Consider the following 14,217-nt stretch of genomic DNA (forward strand, 5'->3'; position numbering starts at 1 on the left):
ATTGTTTTCCATCGTATTTTCTTGGAAAGTATTAGAAATATTAGAACAAATTAAATTATTTACAGAAAATATTTTAATTTGTTTTTATTTCAAGTAGGAACATTACCAGCCTGGGGCACTGCCTTGGTCACTTTTTCTTAGTTTATGACATTTATTTCAGTTTCTTGGAAACGTTCGTATTTCTCATGCTACTTCAGTCAACCTCAGTACTTTTTGTATCGAGACTGACTGAAATAGCAAGATACGTCCGTACGTTTCCATGAAAATACGATGGAAAATAATTACGCACTACATCTGTACTATGAAGAAGATCGACTGTCTACTTATAAACAGTCGATCTTCGTTCGTCACTTAATTCGCCATAAAAACTATAGTTTGTCAAAGGACTGTCTCATTTCAAACATAGACAGAGATAATCATACTATATTTGTCTTACACTAGTACTAGCACCCAAAAGAAAAGGATGAGGATAGTTTTTGAAGTGAAAACTTCTTTAGCGGCGCTGTGCACTTTTTGTTTTGGGAAAAAATGATAAACTCGCGACAGGTCACGTGACCGTAAGATTCGTAAGACGTAAGACGGACACGTGACCTGATCGAAAAACTGTTACAATGGGGCTGTCCATAAATTACGTCATCGATTTTTGACGATTTTGGACCCCCCCCCCCCCTATAATCATCCAAAAATCACGCTTCAAATGACCCCATTTCCTCCTACTTCATGCTACCGTCATCCGATGTCCAGACCCCCCCCCCCCTAATTTGAAATGACGTAATTTATGAATAGCCCCAATGTCATTAAGTTTTCACTTCTGCCGGCACTCCCGGAGTGCAACCCGTTGTTTTGTTGTTCTTATTACCTTCCTCCTTATCCTGCTCGACGGGCTTGTCGAAGTAGCCCGTCCTCGGCCGCTCGTCCCGTCTCTCTCGCTCACGTCGCTCGCCGGCGACATAGTCGCCGATGTCGCCGTAAATCGAGTCCTCGTTCCGACCCTTCTCTGCGTTTTTGTCCTGAAATAACAAAACATATGTATTCTCGTTTTTAGGGTTCCGTACCCAAAGGGTAAAAACGGGACCCTGTTACTAAGACTCCTCTGTCCGTCTATCTGTCTGTCTGTCCCTCTGTCTGTCTATATGTTCGTCTGTCTGTCTGTTTGTCCGTCTGTCTGTCTGTTCGTCTGTCTGTCTGTCTGTCTGTCTGTCTGTCCGTCCGTCTGTCTGTCACCAGGGTATAAATCATGAACCGTGGTAGATAGATAGTTGAAATTTTCACAGATGATGTAATTCTGTTGCCGCTATAACAACAAATACTAAAAAGGACGGAATCCACGGTGGGCGAGTCCGACTCGCACTTGTCCGGTTTTTATTAACCTTGTTGTTAAATTCTTTTTTTTTCTATTATTTTATTCTATGGGGTTTGGCAACCGTGTCAATACAATAGCAACAAAAAGTTGAGGAAATCGACACAATATTGTAATTAGACTTCTATGCCCCGATCTCTACCGACACGAAAACGCTACGTGCAAATGTATTTGTTTGAATAGAATAGGATAGAATAGAATATAATAGAATAATATTTATTCGTAAGCACAAACAATCGAGACAATACATAATAAAAGAGAAAACACAAAATAGGATTAAAGTGCCACGAAATGGCCCCATCTCAGCATGTTGACGTGTCGTTTGACGCGAATACTAGCAGCGACGGAACACCCGGAACCACTACTCCGTAACCTTATCTTATCTTACTGAGACATTAACTTACCTTAGTTTTCTTGAGTTTCCTGTGCCGCCCGTGGCGCAGGTAGCTGAATATTTGTGTTTCTCTAACACGACGTCGTTGGCGCTCGTCTGGCTCGGGCACGTCGGCTTCGCTGCGCGTCAGCGTTGTAGGGATGTCGCTGTCTGATGATACAACGTGTCCGACATTAACTTACCTTAGTCTTCTTGAGTTTCCTGTGCCGCCCGTGGCGCAGGTAGCTGAATATTTGTGTTTCTCTAGCACGACGTCGTTGGCGCTGGCGGCCGAGCTGCGCTCGTCTGGCTCGGGCACGTCGGCTTCGCTGCGCGTCAGCGTTGTAGGGATGTCGCTGTCTGATGATACAACATGTCCGACATTAACTTACCTTAGTCTTCTTGAGTTTCCTGTGCCGCCCGTGGCGCAGGTAGCTGAATATTTGCGTGAGCTTCTCTAGCACGACGTCGTTGGCGCTGGCGGCCGAGCTGCGCTCGTCTGGCTCGGGCACGTCGGCTTTGCTGCGCGTCAGCGTCGTAGGGATGTCGCTGTCTGTTGATAGTAGCAAAAAAATGCAAGAAAAAAATATTTGAAAACTGACGTAACCATGTAAAAGATTTATAGGGAGCGTAAGTCCATTGTAGGGGACAAGATCCCCTTTTATTGGCGCGAAGTATACCTCTAGCCGCCCAGAGGCCTATAAAAAGGTCTGACATTACATTCTAATTTGAATCTTAATTTGCACAAATCAAAATTGCAATTGTCTTGGCAAGTTTTGATGTTTGGGCGGCTAGAGGAAAATAGTAAAATTTTTGTTCCGACCCATAACTCAGGAACAAATATTCATGATTCGAATCCGGGTAGGTCACTACCAACTACGCTAGGTCACAGAAAAACACTGAGGTGGTGATACATACCTATAGTACCTTCCTCGTCGAGTTCGACCACATACGCCATGCGGCCCGGCGCGAACAGCTCGTTGCGGGTCACCTTCTTGTTTCTACAATAAACCACAGATTCGTATTTAACAACGTCTAATTATTGTTCAATTCAAAATGTTTATTTATAGATAGATAGAATACTCTTTATTGGCACATCTCAGTAAAAAGATACAAAAGAAAAGAACAATTGATTAAATGTAGAGGCAGACAACAGGCGGTATTTATATATTGGGCGTGACTTAGTTTCCTCACAAACCATACCAATAATTGAAATTGATAGTTTCCAATTAAGATAAATAATTACAGCAATCTCTAAAGGCATTAGACAAGTCGAATTTGCATGTGATTTTATTTGCATTGCCGACTACTGAGGCAAAACAAACTGAACAGATAAATCAAAACAGCACAATGCGAAAAAAATGAGAAACTCGCATGCGACTTCTCGCACCGTCTAAATGAGTCTTAGTTATTTGGCAAACATGCGAAAAAACTTTAAAATTTTGTCAATATAGTATGATTATCAAACTACACAACGGGACTTAATCGCGTATTTAAGTTTTAAGATTTACCTCCGACGTTTCGAGGACGGCGTTGTCCCCGTGGTCTCGGAGAAGATTGGCTCAAGTTGACATCAACATCTTCTAGCCGCGCGAGTTTTTCGAACTACCCGCACTTGGTCTTGTTTATCAGTTTGAACGTTTTGCGCACTAGGGATGTTACTCTGTCGACACACAACACTAACGATATTTGATTTATCGACTGTCGATATTCGTTTCCGCTTACATTTACTAATGACTGGATTCCATGTGGCTCATCCACATCTTAAAACCCTCGTCCCGATTAAAACTGCAATGTTTTTTTGATTTCAATGGCTTCCGCACTTTTCTACTGTAGAAATGGCGATCCGTGGAAAGGATTTTAGGGTTATGCAGCTCAATCCAGTGGTTTGGTCCTGACTCCAGCAAATGCTCAGCCACGGTAGACTTGTTCACCTGACGATTTTTGACAGCTGCGATATGTTCCTTAACTCTTTCTGCTATGGTGCGCTTAGTTTCTCCGATATAGGAACTACCACAACGCCGCCCTCCTCCGCCGTCCTCGAAACGTCGGAGGTAAATCTTAAAACTTAAATACGCGATTAAGTCCCGTTGTGTAGTTTGATAATGTTTAATAATCGTGAAAGTTTAAATCAGAATATAGTATGATGATCATACATCAGGGTTTTTGGTACGGGAATGATTTCGTGTACTTCTAACTTTGTTTATTGTAAAATAACTACCAAACTATGAATTAAAAAAAGGCAGTGAGCTCCAAATGTGCTCAGAAATGTTAAAATAGAATCGGTTTTTACAGTTTTTAACCTATTTTTGTATTAATGTTGTACATTCCCGCATCATAAACCCAGATGTATGATGATTATCAAAAAAGCAGCAACTTGGAATAGGCAGTTACAAGTTTTATTAGAATGTGGAATATGTTTCTTACTTCTGATCCACGACCATGTTGTAAATATTTTTCCCCATCGGAGTTTTGAATTGGATCTCTTCTTCCTGCTGAAAAATACAAATTTAGACATAGAAAATGTTCATCAATTTTTTTTTAAACTACTCGGCTACCATTTACAAGTGAAAACTGTACAGAAATCTCAAATCAAAACTATAAAAATCCAACACTAGTTTTGATAATAAATTCAAACATTTTAATCTCTGTTTATTTTGTTTTTTTCTTAGTGTTGTATATCAAACTTCGTTCATGGAACAGTCATGGGATCACTTCAATTCTGTCTGTCTGTCATAGCAATTTTCTGTTAGACTTTTCTTCCTCCTGATTTGAAACATTCCATTATTCAATTAACTTAAAATTCAAAATAAAATCACGCAGTCTCGCCTCAGCCACGAAACGCTCGACGTTGAAACCGACTGCCGCTCATTTATTTTAACCAATGTTCCGTGGAGCTCAGTCAGGGAATTGTGTGATACCTACCGGGGCGACTTCCTTCTTCTCCTTGACTGCCTCCACTGGCGGCTCCGACACGAGCCGCTCCATCTCTGCCTCCTGCTCTTGCTCACGCGTTGTGATCTCTGACCGCACCTGATAAAACAAGCATTTGTATCAATAGCCGGGTCCACACAGAGCGAGCATACGCCTCCTATACGGCGCCTAAAGTATCATTCTATAGAACTTGCTAACTATGGAAACAAACCGCCATATTGAAACTGTCACTAAATCATGATTTCAGTATGGCGGTTTGTTTACATAGTTAGCAAGTTCCATAGAATGACACTTTAGACGTGCCTCGCCCGAAGCGGCGCGCGCGAGGCACGTCCACACTGGCCGTTTTGTGCGCGAGCAAATTGCCTCGCGCGTATGCTTGCTCTGTGTGGCCTCGGCTAATGCCTATTATTAAGCTTTTGAGTAAAAATTATGCTTATATTTAAATAATTATATAAATATGTGTAAGATAAACCTACTCACAAAGTAAACTCATTAAGTACTATGTTGTTAGTAGGTAGTTAAATACAAAGAAAACATACACAACTCAGAAACGTATAATCTGTGCTCATCACACAAATACATTTATTGCAGGTAAGCTAACAAAAAAAAATATGTTTAATTAAATTATACATGGTAAAAGTGATCAATGATCATTTAAGCAACACAAGACGCAGACTTACTACTTACTCAACCTAATTTAATCAACTTAACTAACTAATGAAAATAATTGTAACATTTATTTGTACTGTTTTTACCTTTTGCAATAGAGCATAGTCAAGCCCTTTCACCAAGTGAGTATGTTCCATGTCACCACCGAGATATTTGGATTCCTGAAAACATACAAATTTGTTTACAATTTATTGCAGCAATTAATATCATTAAATCAGATCAAGCAATTGGAGACTAAATTTATAATGACATCTCTTTCTGTTTTGCCAGTAGAGATGCAACAGATAGTTGTTTGGCCAGATACCGGATGTTCGGCCTGACCATTGGCCTAATATTCGGTATCCGGCCGCCGAATATTTCGGTATCCGGCCACCGAATATTCGGTATCCGGCCGCCGAATATTCGGTATCCGGCCGCCGAATATTCGGTATCCGTCCGCCGAATATTCGGCCGGCGGAATTACATCTACATTTCAGTTTTTCAGGTGCGCATTGTGCAGGTTTTGACCTATTTCATAGTAAACGTTCGCGCGGACACATTTCTAGGTTCGAAATGAATGCGAGCAAGTGAGTGGAATGTTTACATTGTTTTATAATAATAAACGAGTATGATTATGACCGCGACTGTTTCTTAAATCCAATTTATTTACTCCGAAATCAAGCAATGTTACTATCCGGTATCCGGCCAGATAGTAGGTCACTATCCGGTATCCAGCCGGATATTCAAATAATGGCCAGATAGGTCAGACACCGGATAGTAACTGAATATCCGGTGCATCTCTACTTGCCAGGTCTTCTGAGGCGTGAAATAATTTTATTGCCAGTTGGTGTATAGTGTATACAATAAGCATACCTGAATAAGTTGTCTTCTTCTTTCCTTGGCATCCATTCCTGATTTAACATCTGGTGCTACAGCTCTGGAAACAAAACATTCACATCAAATCAACTTGTCTGGAAGAGATTCTAGATACAGTTTAGGAGACCATAGGCGTACCCACGGTGGGGCAAGGTGGGGCAGTTGCCCCACCCTGGTCTGTGGTCTGACGAGAAGCTAAAATTGTTTAAGAACAATTAAGGCACGTAAACCTTTTTCTGCCCCACCCTTTAAAAAGTTAAAAAAATGCTGGGTACACCCATGTAGGAGACACTTTTTTATGATAAGAACACCTGTTTTTAATGATGCTGAGTGATACATATTTATTGTTTTTTTTTTTCTGACAGGCACAATTATTTATATTTACTTTCTTACTTGGTAAAATAATAAAACTAAACTGATTGTCAGAAAAGATCTAAAAGCCTTGTGAGAGAAAAGAATAAGTATATTTGAATAATCACACTTACCCTTTATTTAAAATGGACATCTTCACAATAAAATAATAATACTTATTTCATCCAATTTGGAACTAATCTAAAACATTTTCACTAAATATCCATTTTAAAAACCTCAGTCTCTGTTAAAATATTTTTCTTTTGAACCTGCTAGTGGTTCACAGACCACTGCCTTAGAACCACTGTTTTAGACTTACCTGTAAGCACTGCTGGTATTGCTAGTAGGGTCTGTAGGCCCAATATCATTGGACCCGTCTCTCCTCTCCCTAGCTCTGTCTCTGTACTTCTCCGCTAACTCAGCCAGCTTATTGTCTTCCTGTTTCTTTAAGGCAGCATAGTACGACTTTTTCTTGCGCCGAAGCTCACTCTTATTTTCTGTTGGTGGTGGCATGGACCTAAAAAGCAGTGTTAAAAAAAAACATTAGCATATAGAGTAAAGGTCTATACTGCATTGAGTATTTTAAAAAAATTACCCAGCATTGGCCATGGCCTCGCGCACAGAGCCAGCAGGGTGGGCGCCGGCTGCAGGCGTAGCTCTCGGAGTCATGAGGAGTTTCCTGAAATCCTCGTTTGTGAGCCTCTGAGACATCGGGGTCTCCTCCCCAGTCCGATGTTCGTCCATGATTAATATATTTCCTGCGCTGTCCTAAATCAAAATTTTATTGTTCTGGCTTATTGTATATAAGCAACGGCGTCACTAAAATAACACACACTACACTACAAACTAAATATTTTTAATAAAGAAATTAGGAGCTACTGCAAGGTGCAATTTGACATGACAGATACAAATTGTCAACACACAATACCATAGACAATTTGAAATCATACACTGTTTGGGGTATAGATATAAACACTCAACTTATTCTGTGTCAAAAAAAAATATTTTCGTGTCAAGTGTCAAATCAAGTGACAGTAGTGACATTTGTTTGACATTGTCTGGTCTGGAGTTTCTCAAGATGTTCTCAAGTTTCACTACTTGCTGCCGGTTTTCATTCGACTACAGTATTTTTAGGAGTTTCGAGCTTCTGACTTGAAGTAGAGTGAAATAAAGTGCTAAATTAATATACCAGCATTGTTTCTACAACTTCCACTGTGAGCGGACGCTAGTTCTCATCATGCCGCATTTCAGGATTGAGACAAACGTACCGCGGGACCAAATCCCAAAGGATTTTGTTACCAAGGCAGTGCCGATACTTGCTAAAGCTCTTGGTAAACCGGAACAGGTAACCAACTTGCATTATACGATATTTACAGTGAAACTACAAAAAAAACTGATGAAATGCCTTTACATGTATATAATTTATCTTTATAACTTGATTCGTAGTACTGCGTAGTGTCCGTTCATCCTGATGTGTTGATGAGCTTCAGCGGATCCACTGCACCTTGCGCCATTGGGAATGTGATGTCTATTGGAGCTCTGGGCGTGGAACAAAACAAGAAACATGCCAAAGTTCTTTTTGAACTTGTAGAAAAAGAGTTAGGAGTGCCTTCAGACCGGTAAGCTTAAAAATTATAATCTGCCTGAAGACATTAGTATTTAAACTGACTAGGGGTTCTCAACAGACTATAGTATGAGATATCTATAATATAGGTAATTCGTATTTTTTTATTGCATTAAAAAAAGGATGAGTATACAATCTTGATGTGTCCTTTTATTGAAAAAGAAGTCATGGCAAATATGTAACAATTATGAATCATATACAATTATTTACATTCTTTTGCTTTCATAAGTAATAGTTACTGATTTTTAAAAAGCTTTATTCAATTAAAAGACATGTCAATATCGCATACTCTTTTTTTATGCTAAAAAAATTAACTATAACTACCTATTGTGAAACCTGATGCATATTACATATAATCTTTAACTATAGTTCTTTTTTTTTAGCATTAGAAATAAGGTAAACAATCTTGGATGTGTCTTTTAATAGACAAACACATTTAAAAAATAAGTTACGGCAATTATGTAACAATTATGAATCTAATACGATAATTTATATTCTTCTGCTTTCATAAGTAATAGCAAAAAGAATAGATGGTATAGAGGGGTCCTGTCATTGTAAATTTTGTAGTCAATGTAAATTTACTGCCATCTATCGACACACGACTAAAACTCAAAATGAAAACGTATAAAGTTATCAAAAAATGTATATATATGGATAAATTATTTTATTATTTTTATATCATTTTGATCCATGTTCATTCACTGATATCTATGTGTTAAAATTGTTAAATATGAAACGGTGTTGTCACGCCATCTAGCCGAGGATAGGCTAAAGGTGTGTGCGGCATCTATTCGAGAATGACTTTTACTTGAATTCCGAGGCACGTTTTTTCCTTAGACTTTATTCGTCTTATACGAAGTTACATATGTCTTTGGTAATAGTTACTGATTTTTATAAAGCGTTTTAAAACCAAACGTCAAAGATGCGCTCACACAAGCCCTTAAGCTCAAATGGCAATGGGCAGGACATATTTCAAGATATACAGATGACAGATGGACAACACTAACAACAAGATGGAAAGGACCATTACCAGCCAAGAGGAAAGTTGGCAAACCAGTCAAACGGTGGACTGATGACATAGTAGAGGTTGCAGGAAAAGACTGGATGTACAATGCCAAACACAGACATTTATGGAAGAAATGGGAGGAGGCCTTTACCCAAACGGGATCCATACCTCACGAAAGGAGGAAAAACAACAGAAACAACAGCATAAAAACATATTTTAACAGAAACTGAAAAAGAGTTATGGAAATAAAGAGGCTATAATAATAATAATAATAAAGCGTTTTTCATTTAAAAGACATGTCAAGATCGCTTACCTTCTTTCAAGTTCTTTCTAATGCTAAAAAAAAAACCGGGCAAGTGCGAGTCGGACTCGCGCACGAAGGGTTCCGTACCATAATGCAAAAAAAAACGAAAAAAAAAGCAAAAAAAAAACGGTCACCCATCCAAGTACTGACCACTCCCGACGTTGCTTAACTTTGGTCAAAAATCACGTTTGTTGTATGGGAGCCCCATTTAAAGCTTTATTTTATTCTGTTTTTAGTATTTGTTGTTATAGCGGCAACAGAAATACATCATCTGTGAAAATTTCAACTGTCTAGCTATCACGGTTCGTGAGATACAGCCTGGTGACAGACGGACGGACGGACGGACGGACGGACAGCGAAGTCTTAGTAATAGGGTCCCATTTTACCCTTTGGGTACGGAACCCTAAAAATGAACTATAGTTATACATAAAAGATATAATATCTTTATTTTTACTTTATTTAATCACTATGAGTCAATTTAATATTGAATGTAGTCAATTACTAACAAAAAGAAATGATGAAATCTTTATGGGGCATATTAAACAATATGCTATTGTATTGGTAATACAACCCAATAAGAGTGGTAACAATTCTTGTTTGATAGCTGCTTAGTCATTACTGCAATACTTAGTGAGTTAACACAATGTAGAAATTGATGCAGAAAGACTCATTGAAAATTAACTATGAGTAGTGTTAATAATCTGCAGTCATTATGAACTGGCTAACAACTGCCAAGGTTCTTTATATCTATAAATCAGCAGGCTTTATCCACATGATAAAATACTCTCCTCCTAAGAGTAATTATAGACCTTCATAGCCAGTTTCTTGATCCGGGACAGGGATTGGTTTCAATATATACAATTTTACCATGTTCTCTCTGACAAGAGTGTGCCACTCTCGAGAACATTCTCTTTTTACTGTGGGGAATGTTCTCGCATGAATGGAGAATGTTCTAGAGAATGGCACAACTATAGTGCTACTGCACCAAATTAGCAAGGCATCTTGGTGACTGTTGGTAAAATTCTGATAGTTTTGTAGATATTTGCCATTTTCAAAACTACCCTGCTTTCTAAGTTAACTCACTGCACTTTACAGTTTATTTGACCCCACACAAGTACAGTTCATTGATAAGTTAAGCTACAATGTATCACTGGTTTTTTTTTTCCAGGATGTACATCACCTTCCAAGACGAACCAACAGGCAATGTGGGCTTCAAGGGGACTACCTTCCATGCCATTTTTGGATAAACACATTGAGTCTCTTCGAACATGTTTAAATTTATAAGGCATTTAACATACAATCTATGTAGGATAATCATAAAGTTTTTTTTTAAATAATCATATTAAATTCTTATTATTTTCAGTTAGTAAAAGTAAAATTTATTCTAATCAAAATATACTTAAAAGAAATAAATGATATACACTGTTTTTGATTTCGGTTTCTTACTTAACTTGACAGTCATCATTATCATCATCATCATCATAGTAATCAAACCAAAAAAATCTGTGACAAATGAAAACATGTTGGTTTATAAAATTCAATTTAAACAAGTGCATAATTGTAAAACTTTCACATGTTTCTCAAAACATGATTATCTTTCCCATAACAAGTTATGAAATTCGATATGCATTGGAAAACAATTGAATGATTTACAAATGCATAGCAACCTAGATATACAGTGCCTTAAGTATACATATGCATGCATATACACAATGAGCAAAGTTAGAAAATATAATAGATGTGCTGTTTGCATTATATGTTATGGCAATATATGTTTTTTCCGCTGTCGCATGTCGTATGATAGTATTGGAACCTCAAGTTGAAACAAGAATTTAACGCTTAAATATTACTACACGGTCGCCGGGACGGGAACTCACTCTTTGTAGGCAGGGCGAATGGCTTTCCAAAAAAAAACACCTCACTTAAAAATTTGACACACCTTATTAAATCGGGGAACTCCCCAAATAATAATTATTACTATTAATTCGAATACGGGGAAGTCCCTGATTTTCTATGCTCCCTCGTTTATTTTTTTACTTACAAGTTTAGTATGCTTATTTGTATACAAAAAAGCTAACAATATGAAAAATTCTAGCGCGTAACGCGTAAGGTCGATCTCACAAACAAAATTTTAATTTAGTGACTGATTCTACATTCCAATTTCGAGGGGTGAGCGGTCAAACCCGATAAGTCGAGATATTTTTTCATTCAAATAAGAACTCCACGCACGTCACATATAGTTCTAATTTGAATTAAAAAATATCCCGACTTATCGGGTTTGACCGCTCACCTCTCGATTTATGAAATCATGTCGAACCGAACGTATAAAGCCCTTAAATCATTGAGGATGGTGTAACACGCCCTTTATTCATTCTAATTCTACACTGTCTATGGACACCTTTGCAAACAAAATAGATATTTATGGCTGGTTTTTTCCGGCGATGCGAGTGATGCGACCACGCGACGAAATTTTGTTCGATAGAAAAATTACGTAACGACTTTATGTCGATAGTCTTTCTTAAACGACTTTAAAATAGGTTCTCAATTTACAAGAGATACAAGCTAACATTGTCAATATATTATTTAAAAAAATAAATATAATTACAACTAGTGGCTCTGTGAGCTGTAGACCTAGCGAACTCCCTTGGCGGGGCTTAATGGCGGGGATTAAAAAAAAATCCAAAAAATACTCGTCAAATTTCACGAGCATCAGTTGAAAAATGCGACCTGTAGACGAGACCGAAAGATTTTTTGCCCGTGCTGAAACGGAGACTCGCTCGGTTAATTAAGGCCAGCCGGAAGAATTGTTCGCACAATCTGATTAGGTAAGTTGTCGATTTAATTATGCGATGCGGACCCAAAAATGTAAGTCTAAGATCTTGGCTCGTTAGATGTGATTAACGCCAAAATGATCAAATTATCAATTTGTTTGCCCCGTCTGGGTTGGCCTTTATATACGAGGTATTTACTTTCGGTAAAGGCTTTGACGGGCTTTTCCGTGAAGGAAAACATCGTGAGAAAACTAGCTGTCCACTAGCTATAGCTATAGCTGTGTAGCTAGCCACTATGCCAACTCGCGTCTTATGCATATTTCACTTCCACCCTGCGAGCATATAGCTCTGACACCCCACTCTGGACGGCCGGTAAAGGCAAACCAGAGGTGAGAGTCCAGCGGCCCCTGCTCAGTGTTCACTCCAGCCGGCCAATGAAGACAAGCAGGGGCCTGACCGACTCTCGGGGGTATAGGACCCAAGGGACGTCACTTCCCATTCAGCTCGCCACAAGCTGCCCTGTGGAGGCTTATTATTTTTGTTTACTTTCCGGTTCCGATACTTCGGCGCTGTTGCAAGCCCCATCTTCACAGAGCAACTGTCGTGAAGTGAGAATAGAGAATACCTACTCTATTCTACTCCTACCTCCTACTTCTACCACAGAATAACTATAATAGTACTACCGTACTTCTACTCTAATAAGAGTAGACGTGCACAGTGCGCGTTGTAAATGGTAACAGATCCTTATGAGAGATACACCGCTTGCGTGACGTGTGCGTGCGCGGCTCAAAGATTTAGGCGCACGCGCATGTGCACGTCTCAGCAAACACAGCCGGCTCTGGCTTTTACTCACATACCTACCGTAGCAATCTACCCTCTTTTGGGAAATAATTGGAATTTGGAACACTACGTGTCTATTTCGGACGACATTTTCTTTCTTTTTTTTGAAGTGCAAACTTCTTTAGCGGCGCTGAGCACTTTTTGAGGTGGGGAAAAAATGATAAACTCGGGACAGCGTAACGCGTAACGCGAAGGCGTCTCTCCTCTCTTTCTACCGCACGGCGAAAATGTATGCCTGAGCCGGCTGTTTCATGTAGGCGGCGCAGGGCGCCTGCGTGACTTATGTCATGTGTGACGGACAATGTTATTCGCCAAAGAACTTTAGTCATAACGTATCATAATCAGGTCAATTATTTAAAACTGGCCTTTTATATTAAGCAATAAAGCTCAATGTTCTAATCTTGTACGGGCTGAAATACGAGGATCTCACAGTTACATTCTAACTTTATATCACTCCAATATAATTCAATAATTCAATAAAGTCTCATCTTGATGAAATCACTAATAAAAGTGAACTCTAGACTGGTGAATAAAACTCAAAATATGACCAAATACAGGGTGTTTGGTACATCGTTTGCCAAATTAAAACGGCAGATAGGTTGAGTCATTTGCTATCTACTCATGCCTAGAAAAAAATAATTGGTCATGGTTTTTTTTTACTACTGCGCAAGTAAAAATTTGAAATTTACGAAAAACTGGCATAGAGCTAAAAAATAAACTTGCGCAAAATTAAAAATTTCTAAGCCTGGGAAGATAGCAAATGACTCAACCTATCTGCCGTTTTAATTTGGCAAACGATGTACCAAACACCCTGTATATTTAGATGCGAAGTCTGCAAGGTAACTTTACAATTTCTATTCGAATTTTAAACAATTAACGCTACAAATTTAAGTTCACTGGCCAGCAATTTCGGAACTAAAGTTTTTCAATAGAAAGGAGGATGGGTCAATTATACATAGTGCTGCAAACATTTTGGACTAGTTATTGAGTTTTCACTTCTGTCGGCACGGAGTGCAACCCGTTGTTTTTTTATTATTTATTCTCGGACATTAGGTACTTTATTTATTAGATTATTATTCTTTAATTATTATTATTGATATTGTGTTGTGACGATCTTTTTGTGAATG

General features: G+C 38.6%; 2 protein-coding genes across 2 annotated transcripts in view; one reads left to right on the forward strand and one right to left on the reverse strand.

Annotated features, from left to right (window-relative positions):
• LOC134800196 (protein Red) overlaps positions 1–14,217 on the reverse strand; it is a 130,394-nt gene that overhangs the window by 2,989 nt on the left and 113,188 nt on the right. The window contains exons 2-10 of the mRNA XM_063772687.1: positions 7,141–7,334; positions 6,865–7,062; positions 6,192–6,255; positions 5,426–5,500; positions 4,659–4,766; positions 4,161–4,228; positions 2,652–2,734; positions 2,126–2,286; positions 860–1,010 (exon numbers count right to left, since the gene is read on the reverse strand). Coding sequence (XP_063628757.1) covers positions 860–1,010; positions 2,126–2,286; positions 2,652–2,734; positions 4,161–4,228; positions 4,659–4,766; positions 5,426–5,500; positions 6,192–6,255; positions 6,865–7,062; positions 7,141–7,289 — 1,057 coding nt within the window. The 5' untranslated portion in view covers positions 7,290–7,334. The remainder of the gene's footprint in view (positions 1–859; positions 1,011–2,125; positions 2,287–2,651; positions 2,735–4,160; positions 4,229–4,658; positions 4,767–5,425; positions 5,501–6,191; positions 6,256–6,864; positions 7,063–7,140; positions 7,335–14,217) is intronic.
• Positions 7,631–10,802, forward strand: LOC134799778 (macrophage migration inhibitory factor-like). Its single transcript, XM_063772187.1, has 3 exons — positions 7,631–7,890; positions 7,992–8,164; positions 10,648–10,802. Exons 1-3 carry the CDS (start codon positions 7,783–7,785, stop codon positions 10,724–10,726), a joined length of 360 nt encoding a protein of 119 aa, XP_063628257.1. The 5' UTR covers positions 7,631–7,782; the 3' UTR covers positions 10,727–10,802.

This window comes from Cydia splendana, chromosome 19, assembly GCF_910591565.1.
Source record: "Cydia splendana chromosome 19, ilCydSple1.2, whole genome shotgun sequence".
In the NCBI taxonomy this organism is placed as follows: domain Eukaryota; kingdom Metazoa; phylum Arthropoda; class Insecta; order Lepidoptera; family Tortricidae; genus Cydia; species Cydia splendana.